We start from the raw sequence: 13,809 nt of genomic DNA, 5'->3' as shown, positions 1-13,809 counted from the left end.
CTTTAGGGGATTTGCCTTGAGTCCGTCCTTTGAAACCCAACAACCCAGAAACTTTCCCGAATCTACCAAAAAGGTACATTTTTGGGGATTGAGTTTGAGGTTGGCTTTTTTGAGCACGTCGAGAGTTGATTTGAGATTGTCTTCGTAATCCGAAGTGCTTCTACTTTTAACAACTATGTCGTCAACATAGACTTCAACCTCTTTTCCGATCAGGTGCCGAAATAGCTTGTCTACCATCCTTTGATATGTGGCTCCGGCATTCTTTAAACCGAATGGCATCTTTTTATAAGCAAAGATGCCGAAGTCAGTAATGAAAGCCGTTTTTGAAGCATCATTCTCATTCATTAAAACTTGGTGGTATCCTTTATACAAATCAAGAAAACAGAAAATTTCGAAGCCTATCAAAGCTTCTACTTTTTTATCTATGTTCGGAAGGGGGTAGCAATCTTTAGGACAGTGCTTATTTAGATCGGTAAAATCTATGCACATCCGCCATCCTCCTTCTTTTTTCTTGATCATCACAGGATTGGCCACCCAAGAAGGATATTTTACTTCGAATAATACATCCGCTTTCAGTAATTGGCGGACTTCGTCATGGATGACTTGATTTCTTTCTGCCGCAAAGAGTCTTTGCTTCTGTTTTATAGGCCGGACTGAAGGATCAATATTTAACCGATGTGTAATTACCTCGGAAGACACTCCGGTCATGTCCAACGGAGACCACGCAAAGACATCTTTGTACTCTTTGAGGAGCTGGATGGTCTTTTCCAGGAGCAGAGGTGTTCCCGCGAAACCGATCTTGACCGTTCTGGATGGATCATCTTCGTATAACTGAACTGTCATCGAGTTCGGCTCCGGTGTGACTTCGGTCATTTCGCCTGCCTCTGACTCCGGCTGCTGTGATTGCTATGCTTGATGGTGCCGATCTGATTGCTCGGCACTTTTAAGCGCAATCTGCAAACATTCTTTTGCTCTCTTTTGATCACCTCGGATGACTGCAATCCCTCCTTTAGTGGGGATCTTGATTGTGAGGTGATAAGTAGAGCAAATGGCCCGAACTGTGTTGAGCCAGTCTCTTCCCAGGATGATGTTATACGGGGACCGAGCTTTTACCACAAAAAACTCGATCATCGTACTGGAGCTAGTAGGCGCTCTTCCCACCGTAATCGGAAGGCTGATAGTACCTTCAGGGCGGGTGTCTTCCTGGGCGAAACTTTTCAGAGGAAGTGGGGCCGGACTGAGCCGAGCTGGATCCACTTCCAGTTTATCAAAACATTCTTTAAAAAGAATGCTAACCGACGCTCCTGTATCCACAAACACTCTGTGGATCAGTTTGTTTGCCACTCCGGCTTGAATGACAATCGCGTCTTGATGAGGAGAAATGGCCGGGACGGGATCTGCATCTGAAAACGTGATTACTTCCTCCTTCTTCAGCCTTTTATGCATAGGCTCCTCTCGATTGACGCCTCTGCGTTCTGCTTTTAGAGACGACTTAGTCTTCCCGGCTGGGAGAGCGTCAATAGTCTGGATTACTCCGTCATATTGCGGCTCGTCATCGTCTTCGGGATCCTGTTGCCTTTTAGGATCCTGAGGAGCGCAGTTCGCACCTCTCTGTTTCTTATTCTTCTTCGGCAGCTTGCTTTGGTATTTTTTTAACGTCCCTGCTTTCACAAGAACATCAATACCTGCTGCCAAATTTCGGCACTCCTCGGTATCGTGACCGTGGTCTTGATGGTAGGAGCAGTACGTATCCTGACTTCGGCGCGTGGCTGATTTCGTCATCCGCTTTGGTTTTTCGAACATATCAGAATGCAGTTCGAAAATTTCCGCTCTCGACTTGTTCAATGGTACGAACTGAGCGGGCGGTTTCTCAAGATCGAGACGTGGTCCCAATCTGCCTTGTACCGGTGCCCTTTGAATTCTTTCAAAAGGAGTTCGGCGAGGAAGCCCCTGATCGCTATGATCGGGCTTCTTTTTGTCTCCTCTGGATGAGCTGTCTAAAGACCGTTTTCGACGGTCCGCCTCATCGGCACGAGAAAACTGGTCCGCAATGTCCCACATCTCTTGAGCTGTTTGCGGACTGCACTCAACGAGCTTTCTGTAGAGAGCTCCGGGCAGAATTCCATTTTGGAATGCCGAAATGACAAGTAGATCATTGAGATCATCTACTTGTAGGCATTCCTTGTGGAATCTCGTCATGAAGTCGCTAATTTTTTCATCGCGACCTTGACGTATAGAAAGCAGCTGAGCCGAAGTGATTCAGGCTTCCGCTTTCTGGAAGAATCTCCTGTGAAAAGCATCCATTAGATCTCTGTAAGATCTAATGCTCCCTTGAGGGAGGCTGTCAAACCACCTTCTTGCGTTCCCGATAAGCAGCTCGGGAAACAGCTTACACATGTGAACCTCATTGAGACCTTGGTTCGCCATATTATACTGATAGCGTCCCAGGAAATCATGAGGATCCACTAACCCGTCATAAGTCATTGACGGAGTTCGGTAATTCTGTGGCAATGGAGTTCTGGTGATATCATCCGAGAATGGAGTCTTCAGCGCTCCATACATAGCGAATCCGACATCTCTCCGGTATGGTGGAGATGGAGTTCTCCTGTGATTTCGGTAACAAGGAGGAGAAGGAACATGTCGGTGGTGAGGATTCTTTCTCCTGGAAGGTGCGACACTACTGCGGTAGTGACTTTCATGTCTGGAGGGGGAGGGAGAATCCGCTGTTTTCTTCTCCGGCTTCTGGCTCTTTTGCAGGAATGTTAGGAACTCATCCTGCTTCTCAGCCAAGAACAACTTGACAGCCTCATTCAAAGCGAGCTGCTGGGGAGGCTCGGTGCGATGACTTTTTGAGTGGTTTGTTCCTTCACCGTGAGAACTGGAGGCAGATTTCTCCCGAGGCTGTTTTCCAGACCTATGGACTGGACTAGCTTCCTCACCTTCATCACGGACGGAAGTATGGGTATTATGTGATCTGGTACGCATTTTTTTTTTTTTGGTAGAAAAGGATCAAAAACTCGCTTTTATCACAGTTTTGGTTCTCTGTTTCCCACAGACGGCGCCAGTGATGAAGTGGCGAATTTTTGATGGGAATAAATGCAAGTAATAAATGATCACAACACGGGAAATTACGTGGTTCGATTTACTGAGGTAAATCTACGTCCACGGGAAGAAGAGAGGGCAAATTTGTATTGCTTGGTCTCGCTTACAGATTACAATACTGATTTGCTATAAGATTCAGGATCTAGAGAGCTTAACCCTGGTCTATCTGATCTAAGTTCTATTTATACATTCGAACTAAGATCGTGGTTTGCAGCCCTGGTAGTGGGGTTGATAACTGCTTAATACCACTAAATAGATCGTGGGTGTAATGGAGGTCGTGGAGATCCTGCATGGGTCCACTATCTCCTTGTTCGGTCGAATACTGAGACCGAACTGCTGAACTTTGCCGATCAGCTTTTGCCGATCTGAGAGTTGAGCTCGATTGGTCGGCTTTTACCGAGCTATAGGCTGTGACCGGACTCTTTGGTTGTGCCGAACTGATATCAGCTTTTGCCGATCTGAGAGTTGAGCTCGATTGGTCGACTTTTACCGAGCTATAGGCTATGACCGAACTCTTTGGTTGTGCCGAACTGATACTCTTTCTTGGGTTTTGGGCTGATGGGCCGTCACTGCTATTGGGCTCGCAATTATTGTTTAGTTGTTTAGTCCGTATCCCATCAACGTGGTATATCTAACAAACATTTATTTAATTTACTAAATAAAAACAGATGGACATTCATACTAATTTCACCTAATATTTACTTTGTTTGGAGATATATCAAAATATAGTACTTCTGTGCCCGCGAATAATAGGATTAACATTCAAACTAATTTTACCTAATGAGTATTTACTTTCTTTGAAATATACCAAAATGGAATATATAGTACTTTCCCATCCATGAATAATAATTTAATAATGTTAATTAATTTATGAATTACTTAACTAATTCAATTTGGGTTGACCGTAAGCTTTTTATATTTTATTTTACAAATTGTTATATAATTATTGATTATTAAGATTAATTACTGCATAGGCAGTGTATTTATATTATAAAATTTTAATTTCAGTGATAAACATCAATTACATTTATTTAATAATAATAATAATAATAATAATATTTCTATTTTCATAACAGATTTTATGTAATAGTAAGAGTGATGGAATGAATGGTGGAATACTATAAGACACCAAAAACTATATGATAGAAACGGAAAGAAAGTAAGATATAAATAAAATAATTAATACAATATATTTTAAGTAATAATACAATAATAGTGGAGAAAATAAGATAAATAAATAAAAATAATTTACATATAAACAAGAAATAAAAATAAAAATAATATATAGTATATAAAAATAATTTGTATAGTTGTTTATATACTTTAACTAACCCAACTGCTAAATAAATTAATTAACATTATTAAATTATTATTAAAAGGAAATAATATAATTATTTATGACTAAAAGTAGAGAGAGAAAACATTGAGAAGCTGGACGAGAAAGGTTGGGTCGGAAGGGGTTATTCATCCACATAGGATCCAAGATCCATTTGTTTTACGATGATGCATTAGTAAATATAGTACTCCCTCCGTCCCTAAAAGATATAAACTTTGGGTTTGGCACGGGTTTCAATATATTATTAGTAAAGTATAAGAGATAGAAAAGGTTTTTAAAGTATAGTTAGTAGAGAATAGGTCCCGCCTAATTAGATAGAAGAGAGTTTCTAAAATTGAAAGTTTATACTCTTTGGGGACGAAAAAGAAAATAATGCATACTCTCCAGGGACGTGGGAGTACTAGTAGCAAATGTTGTAGGTGATTTCTTCTATGATCCCTTCGATTAAAAGTGGTTTAATTCAATTGTGGATATACCTCATGCTCTTCAAATATATCCAAATACCCAATTCCATCTTACAAATATGATCACATTTTCTCAAATCAAGAATCCTCTTTTTTGTTTGTGTCCTTTTTCTATTTTTTTCATTTTCTTCGTGACAATAGCAGATAGAGTCTCTCTTCTCTTTTTTCTGCAGTTGGAATTAATCGGACATATCATGTAAAAATATGTCCGAACCATTGAATTTTTACTCCTTTACCACTTATCTTTCATCTCAAAATCGATTTCATATTTAATTCGCCATATAAAACATATCGTTTTGTTTACACTTCGAAATTGGCGTTTAAGTGCTCCCAATTAACCTATCAAATAGCCCGACACGGACTGTGTGTTTTAGTTTTAATAACTAAATTGTTATTTTAGGATGCCCTTTTTCTATGAGGATTGTACTCGCATATTTTAGCAAAGACTTCGAAAAAATTATAAGCTCTACATTATGTGGTGTGAACATTTTACGAATCTTGTGAATTTGCTTTAAATATGGTTCAAAGAGAAAAATTCAGAAGGGGCGACACATAACTTGTTTATTTGACGTCGCCTCCAAATCTTAAGGGTTGGACAACTAAATGGATATATCATATTTGCTCCGTCCCTTAAAAATAGAAACTTTCTATTTCTTAAAAAAAATCTCTAATGAGATAAGGCTCGTTTTCCCCTATCATATTTTTCTTTTTATCTCTCTTACATTACTAATTTTGCATTAAAATTAATGTCATTTCATAATATTTCTATTTTTAGGAGACAAAAAAGGTATATATGAAAATATTGTATCGCGAATACCATTTTGTTTCATTAGACAATGAAATTCTTTGATGCGTACAATAGTGCTCCTATCATAATCATGAATTTTATACACCACAGCATTGTCTACAATAATACTTTTCGTAGATCCAAAATGAACAAAATTATGAAGGTTTTTTATTTGAGCATACAGAAATTCGACCTTCTATCTAGATCTTCAATCTCATTTCAATTTGTCATGTTTTTGTTTATTGTTTGTCATAAAGGTTGAAAACTTTACAATTCCTCTCGCAAAAAGTTCTCTGCATCATGGCAAGTTCTGTACAAGACTGGCTATACCTAATGGTTGTTTTGCTTCACCCTCCATGTTCAGTTCATCAGAGTGTCTGGCTCATTTCCAATTTTAACATCCTTTCTGGGCACTTTTGAGCTGTCCATATGGGATATCTGTTCAGTTGGAAGATGGATCAGAAACGAGCAAACAGAAAGACTCCGAATAACTTTTAATGATCTTCACAATCCAAGTGCAAGTCCTTTCACACAAATACTGGCTTTAACACACACAGAAAGAGAGATCCATACAATTTGTGATTTCCATTCTATCTTGGCATTTCCATCTGAGGTGCCTACAGGCTGGGAGTGCCTGCCTACATGCCGAAATATGTGGAGGAGAACAGCAGCATCCAGAGCGGCATATTCTAGCTGCAATGACAATCCGTAAATATATGGGATACATGGCTTAATTCAACCAACTCTTCCACAAAAAATGAAAATATTCAGTATAACAATTATAGCATGGCATCGCACAAATATGTGTGGTACTCTAAAATATCAGTTGTAAGATTCTAATTACCGCATTAGTTATAAGATTATAAGCATATCTATCTAGGTTAAACATCAATAATATATGCCCCTTGAATTACTGTAGGTGCTAAAGACATAATCAGATTGTATCTTAGTTTTGTATATTTTCAGTGAATTATGTAGCTCAAAGGTAAAAATTAGTACTATCCTCATGTTCTCATTTAGTTCTATACCTTGGAAACAGTTTTGTGTTGACACTATGCCAAAAAAGATGTTAAGATGACAAGATGAAGTCAAATTCAAATTATCATAAACAGAAGCACCCACCTGATAATGACTCAGAGGTCGTTGCTCCCAATTGCTATTTCGTCTTGTTTTATTCAGACCAATGCCCAAAATTTTCTGTTTAGGCCAACATCATAATAGCAGAGGAAAATTAGGTACCTTGACTATGATGGCAGCTCAATACATGCGATAAAATATCTCTGGCTGGTTAAAGTTACCTCAGCCAGACCAGAAAGACCACCCCTTGGCTCTCTGAAAACATTCTGGATATCCAGAAGCATCTCAAAATGTTTGAAACAATTTAAATCTCGATATGAAAGTGCAAGCTGCCTAACATCACACTGGAAATTGTAGCCTACAGTTTAAAAAATGCAGTCAGTTTTTATAATTTTATCTTATCCACTCTAGTCAATGCAGAATGGAGAGCAATAAAATAGTTACATGCTGCACTGTTGCACGCAAATCAAAAACACAAACAAATAAACAAAGTGGCATACAGGTGTTACCAAGATAAATCAAATAATGCAATTGGAATTAGCAACTATGCCAAGATACGAAGATATTTCTACTGTTCTGATTAATTACGTGTCCTGTATTTACTGAACTAGATCCCTGAAAAAATTTCCACCTTATCTATGTTATTTTTTCTTGATTCTAGTTGCACAAATGAATAGTCACATCAATCCTGCAGTTATCTGTCTCTTTGAAATATCTGAAATTATTCATTCAGAAAAATTATCGCCAGTGAATTCAGCCAACTTATCAATATGCAAAGCTGCTCTGCTCTCTTTTTCCTGGCTGAACCTAAACCATTGACCTCCCTCTTATTCATACATAGATTTCCAACAATTTCTATGAGTTGGATGGTGGAAGATAGTGTTTAGCCTAGATCTTTGTAGATGTATAGTTCTGGCGAGAAAAAATAAGCAATTCAAGAGAAAGGTGCCGCAAATAACCCAAGTTTTATGACAGGGTGACAGGAGAAACTCAAGCTGAGTCTGTGTCACTGATGCAAGAACTAATTAATTGGAATCACATCTTCTGTAGGGTGAATGCAGTAGATCTTATCCCAACTCATCTAAAGCACTTATCCAGGCAAAGGTTAAGGAGCGATGTTCTCTAGACATGGGCATCTAAACATAAAGTCCCAAAAATATTATGCAGTATCCAAATTGTACAGGTATTCCCATTGGCAGTATATGTTATACCTATGAGATACATTGTAGTGATCATTTGTGAGAAAATAGCTGCCATTGGAATTGCAAACAGCCTAGCTCATTGTCACAACATTAAGAAAATTACATGTAAATTCCTAGGCCAAAGGCAGAATAGATCCTAGTCTAATCTAGTACTACAAGAGAAAGTACACATCAATTGGTAGATGTAATGACTCATGACATAGGTAGAGGTCCTTATTTTAGCCACGTGTCAAATGGATATCTGTGGGAATCTTGTGTATATATACACTCAACAGACTTACAAACTGTTCGCCATATCAAATTCAAAATAGCCTTAGGGAACTTTTTTAAGATGACTGTTAACTGTTTCAGGGTGTAGCAGATGGTTAAGAGACATCAAAAAAGAAAATGTGGTGTACCTAGTCTTGTTACATTACTATTGCAGAGTGTTTTTAATTCCATGCAACTTCATAATTATGATGTCTTACTTCAAAATCAATTTGCATTTGACATTTCAGTGGTCCAGATTTTGATTAAAGCATAAAAACTTTACTATTACCAAGTTTTAAAATGCTTGAAGAGTGAAATAAGCAGCCAAGGCACTCATCCAGAATACTCGGAACATCCGCATACAGCTTGATAAGGTCAAGTATATAAACCTTCTTCTCAGATGCAATTTGCATGATGGAGACCTGCAGTATTTGATAACAAATAAGCAGATACACTAAACAAATCTTGCCAGCAGGAAGGTGCTCAAAGATGATGGATATCTTGACCAGTAATACAAGAGAGAAACTACTTTTGCAATTTTTTAGGAGAGAGGCAAAAAAGGTACAAAATTGTAGGAAAATCACCTTGCGCCATGTGATGATTATGGAAAAGCTAAGTTACCTTGCTGGGTCTGCTGCCCTTTTCATAATTAGGTTTCCATTCACAGTCAACACCAACAACTTTGCAATTCTTAAAGTAGTTTATTGCCTCTCGCAGACTATTGACTTCATCAACCCACAAAACATCCTCAATACATAACTCGTGAAGATTTAAATAGTGACGGTGCGGAAGATTTGACTCTGGCTCTGTAGAAAAAAAAAAATCGTAACTCATAATTAGACAAGAAAGATAAATGACTAATGTACCAACTTGAGTATTAATTCTAAAAATCAGGACATATAACCAGATTCAGCCAGCATGCAAGAGACTTATCAGTCAATAGACGAGAAAAAAAAAACTTTTGATTTTTCAAAAATACAGAAGTGGAGTGTTTGTTTTCTCCAATAAAAACTTTTGATTTTTCAAAATACAGAAGTGGTATTTGTTTTCTCCAAGGAACAACGTCTACCCTTCCCAGAAACTTTTGGCCTTCCTCATAACTTAATCGAGACTCAATGAACATCATTGTAATATAACACATGTGGATGTTTCTTGTAGCATACCTTCAGAATTAGAGAAACCTTTGATGGAATAGCGTTCACAAAGTTCTTCAACCTTTTCAAAATAGCCAGCTTCCATTGCTAAATAGACCTAGTATACACAACTTAAATAAATCATCCCTTCATTTAATTTGTTCTTTTTTATTTTATACCACTATAGCCAAAATGAAAAGTGAATCAAAACTTTAATATCCTTATTGAAAAGCACGATATGTTTACTTCTCCCTTTCTTGTTTCACTGATTTTGAAAAAGTATATATGTGAACTCAAAATATTTACGAGGAAATAGTTTAGACAATGTATCATACGGCTACAAAACAAAGGGATATGCATCTAGAGCAGAACAGAAAATAAAATTCAACAAAGTCCATAGAACTTTTGGACACCTTGCACATACCAAATATTCAAGAAGTTTTCTGTCACCAGTAGCTCTCACTTCTGCTACCTCCCAGACACCTTTTTCTGCTAGCTTCTTAAGTGAGCTGCAAGCATGTAAAAAAATACTATTCTAGCAAGATTCTAATTGGGTACTTGAAAGTTGGAACCCATTAATTTAAAATGGTGAATAGTAAATAACAGTAAAGGACACAGAGCAATAAACAAAAGCTTCTCACCTTTCTTTACTCTGATGATACAATTCAGGGAATTCCTGGCGCAAATTGTTTTTCTTTATAATATCATATGCAGGCTGTAACAATTTCTGGTCTACATATTCCTGGACGAGAAAACACAGCATGGGCTTTCCCAAATATGATGCCCACTTCTCTGCTGCTTTCATTTGTTGGCACTCCATCATTTTCATTAAATATGACTCTCCAGAATCACGGATGGAGAAGTGTATTAACAGATCAACAGCAGTCATATAAGATTGGCATTCCAGCTTCTTGCAAACATATCGTTCAACCACTTCTTTTGCTGAATCAGCTTTAAGTTTGCTCTTCATTGATACATCAGACATCGCATTATCAATATCTGTTAAAGTGACTTCAAAAACTTTAATAATCTTGATAAGGACCCCATTGTCATGTTCCAGAGTGCCATTGACAATGTCCAGAAATAACTTGGCAGCACACTCTTTTGCTTCCACTACATCTTCATCATTGCTGCCCGTTTTTAAGAAACGACAAAGAGCAGATATTACCAAATGGCTGAAGCCTTCACAGTATGGTTGGAACATGGGCAGCATGCAGAGGCAGTGAGCAATCCAAGTAGCTGGTCCAATTTGGCAATTGTTGAGTAAAACTAGACACAGTTGTTGTTGTAATGCACGGAACTTCATGGTTGCTTTGCAAGTTCCTGTCAAAATTAGTTTATTCTTCATAAATAGAAATTAACCCCGAGTAAATACACACTCAACATGTTGGGTAAAGATGAACCACTGTCCAAGCTTGAACTAGTGAATAATCTTTTTGCCATTTCATTATTTCAAATGCATGATTCTGAAGCATATGCAATATCACTGTGTAAAATGTAGTACTACATAGTATCACAATAATAATAGTGTAAAGAAATCAAGAATTTTAGCTCAAATGAAACATTACCAACTAATCATAGCCAATTAATTACCAAAAGAAAACAATGACCATAAAACCAATTCGAGGCAAAATATAATGAACTCTGAGAAAGGCAAGATAATAGTCCACAAAGTATTGAGGCAAAACAATGTTCCATATTCATAAGACAGACGAGAAGGCTCCAAACTCCAAAGTTAGATTTTCTTACAAAACTATAAGACCAGAAGTCCAGAATATTCCCGTCCTTGTTTATGCCATAGTTCAAATTGATCACATAAAAATACAATCTGTATAGCCAAAGACCAACAGATATATGCCCTATGGCATAAGCATACTCATAGAATTCGGATAGAATTTAGGACCTACCATAAGAATAACATTCTTTAAGGAGATACAAGAAAACCAATGGAGAAACATGAGAGAGATCAAAAAAAGCATGCTTCGATATTGAGGTTTGCCTGCGTATTGGTTTTTCGTCCATTCCCATGAGTAAAGAAATGGAAAGCCTACATGAAATGAAAAAGGCATGTTAAACGGCTAAACAATAATAGTATAGATATGTTCTTGCTAATTAATAGTGAATAGCCAACAGGAGAATGATAATCTATCATATTTCCATTAATTGAGACTAGATTCACAAATTTAATAGATCAAGAACTTCAGGTTAAGATAGTGGTATTCACAAAAACTACTCTGGTCAAATGCAACTTCAAATCAGATACAAGCAATGACTAATTGAATTTTGTATGCAGCTGTGTACCCACTGCACCTTACAGGTTACACATTAGGGATTGGTAGGTGCAACTGAATGACAAGTGGTAATGAATATAAAAGTAAACAGCAGTGAAGATGCTCAAACTAGGAAGAAAGACAGAATAAGGCAGAATAGATATAGTCAAAGCATATATGGACAATTTGACTAACCATCACAAAAACGGTGAAGAATGTTATGCAACCAAATCTTATAGACTGTTATAAGGCTTCAACAATCAATTTGGGATCTATATAGGAGAATTATACCAATGTGTGGTCGGATGATTTAAAGTTATCAATAGATGGCATAATATACATATTATTTAAAAAATCAGGCCCCAAATTGATGGCATAAGGAGTAGCCAACACTCAACTTCACTCAGTTTTCTCTCTTTCCTCTGATAATTTTATAGCCATCAAAATACACAAAACCAAACTATATTCCACCAACCCTAACCAACACAACATTTGTATAACAGTAGAGACTGTACGAACCAGTTCCCTTGGATCTTTGGGCAGTATACACGAAACCAAACGGAGCAATCGATAATATCGATGAATACATGAACAAACGATAGCATGGAACTCAATGCAAGTGCGTCAGCAGAAGATAGAGCAAGCAGCACGTTTACTAATAGCATGCAGAATGTGGTGATTTTCAAATCGAACCATCTCACTAAATTATTTTTCTCTCGCATGTGAATATAATTCGTTTTTCAAGTTGTGTTTCAGCACTGAAACACATTTGCTACTTTGATAGACATCATTCAAGTTTCCGGAAAATCGTAAAGCAAAAGGGGGAAAACGCGCGAACCAACCGCGCTGCGCGCCAAGCTCGCCGTACGGACGACCGCCGTTGAAGTCGCACGCACCGTTTTGGACTTATCGGTAGAGGGGGCGGTGTGATTTTGGGTGAAAAGTTTATTTTGTTTTAGATTTTAGATAAGAAGAAATAATTCTGGGCTAGCTGCTAATTTTAGGACGAAGGAAATTCGAAACGAAAACCGGATTAAAAAAAATAAAATACCAAGTACTACTAATATTTATTTGGAATTATAGTTTGAAACCCGCTTTGACTCATTCAATCGAAAATTAATAAATATTTTGATAACTAATATTATACCTAGTGTTGTTACACCCATATTTTCATGGTACCAATTTTATATTATTAATTAAATAAAATTAACCATAAGAAAATACATATATTCATATTTTAATCAGATCATTGTCGAATAACTATTACTGATTATATATAAACAACGTATACATTTTATTTTAAAAATTATAATAAATATTCATATAAAATTAATATTATAAACATATGTTTCTTCTAATCAATTTTGTTTTATTTTTAAAAAGTTATATTACTTGGTCCAAATAATTTGAATTTTGAGAAAACGAAATTTGTGCTGACATACAAATTTTTGCACCCACACCACATAGGTCGTGTGTTTGAGACGTAGTGGGGGTGGTTCATCCACTATAGTATAGATTGAAATACTAGGTTAACGAATGGATAGTAATTGCAAATTTGCGATCCGTGATATGAATTCTTATCTAATTTATGATATAATTAAGAATGTCTAATTTTTGTTCAACTGTTGGTGGAGGTTCGCTGTCTAATTTAATCATGATACCACGCACTTTGAGCATTTTCAACTAATGAATAACAAAAAAATGTCCATATGTGGGGGACAAATCACGAATTAGAAGCTTTAAGGAGGTACAAGAAGTGGTTGGGAAAGACATTGAGACCAAGATAGACAATGGGGCTCACATGAAGTTTTTGGTATGATTATTGGGCAGTCTGATGTGAATCTGGGTACTCACAATCATAGAATACAACGATGTCGAAGGTCATAGGTTGATTGAGGTCCGAGAAGAGGGTGGAGACATGACAAGGAGCCAAGCCGAATGTGGAGGTTTGATTCAAACTGTAATTTCCCTATGAGTATAAAGTCAAAATGCTCTCCTCAGACCACCATTGTCTTCATCGTCGAAAGAGCTTCGCGTGAGTATCTTGCATGCCTCAATCGGAGCGTGGATGAGGAAGTTATGGTCGTTTTAAGAAGCCGCGCAATGTAGAAAGAAACGCGCGGGCGGGCAGTTTTCCTCATGCAAAACGCCTGGTAGGGTGTTTTGTCCAAGATATGACTTTTTGACCA

General features: G+C 37.3%; 1 protein-coding gene across 4 annotated transcripts; it reads right to left on the bottom strand.

The window, feature by feature from the left end:
- Positions 1 to 5,707: 5,707 nt before the first annotated feature.
- Positions 5,708 to 12,635, bottom strand: LOC121792319. 4 transcript variants are annotated; one of them, XM_042190214.1, is made up of 11 exons: positions 12,140 to 12,635; positions 11,258 to 11,397; positions 9,992 to 10,673; positions 9,775 to 9,859; positions 9,381 to 9,468; positions 8,839 to 9,023; positions 8,507 to 8,639; positions 6,988 to 7,124; positions 6,812 to 6,886; positions 6,263 to 6,382; positions 5,708 to 6,127 (listed from the first exon to the last, which is right to left on the bottom strand). In XM_042190214.1, exons 1-11 carry the CDS (start codon positions 12,340 to 12,342, stop codon positions 6,050 to 6,052), a joined length of 1,926 nt encoding a protein of 641 aa, XP_042046148.1. In that variant the 5' UTR covers positions 12,343 to 12,635; the 3' UTR covers positions 5,708 to 6,049. The 4 variants fall into 4 exon arrangements, with proteins under 4 accessions (XP_042046148.1, XP_042046149.1, XP_042046152.1 ...); XM_042190215.1 differs by having other exon boundaries at positions 12,314 to 12,635; XM_042190218.1 differs by having other exon boundaries at positions 12,459 to 12,635.
- Between the last annotated feature and the right edge of the window lie 1,174 nt (positions 12,636 to 13,809).

Source organism: Salvia splendens, chromosome 2 (genome assembly GCF_004379255.2).
Source record: "Salvia splendens isolate huo1 chromosome 2, SspV2, whole genome shotgun sequence".
Classification (NCBI taxonomy): domain Eukaryota; kingdom Viridiplantae; phylum Streptophyta; class Magnoliopsida; order Lamiales; family Lamiaceae; genus Salvia; species Salvia splendens.
The sequence above is the reverse complement of the archived record's forward strand: the minus strand, read 5'-3'. Positions and strand labels throughout refer to the sequence as shown.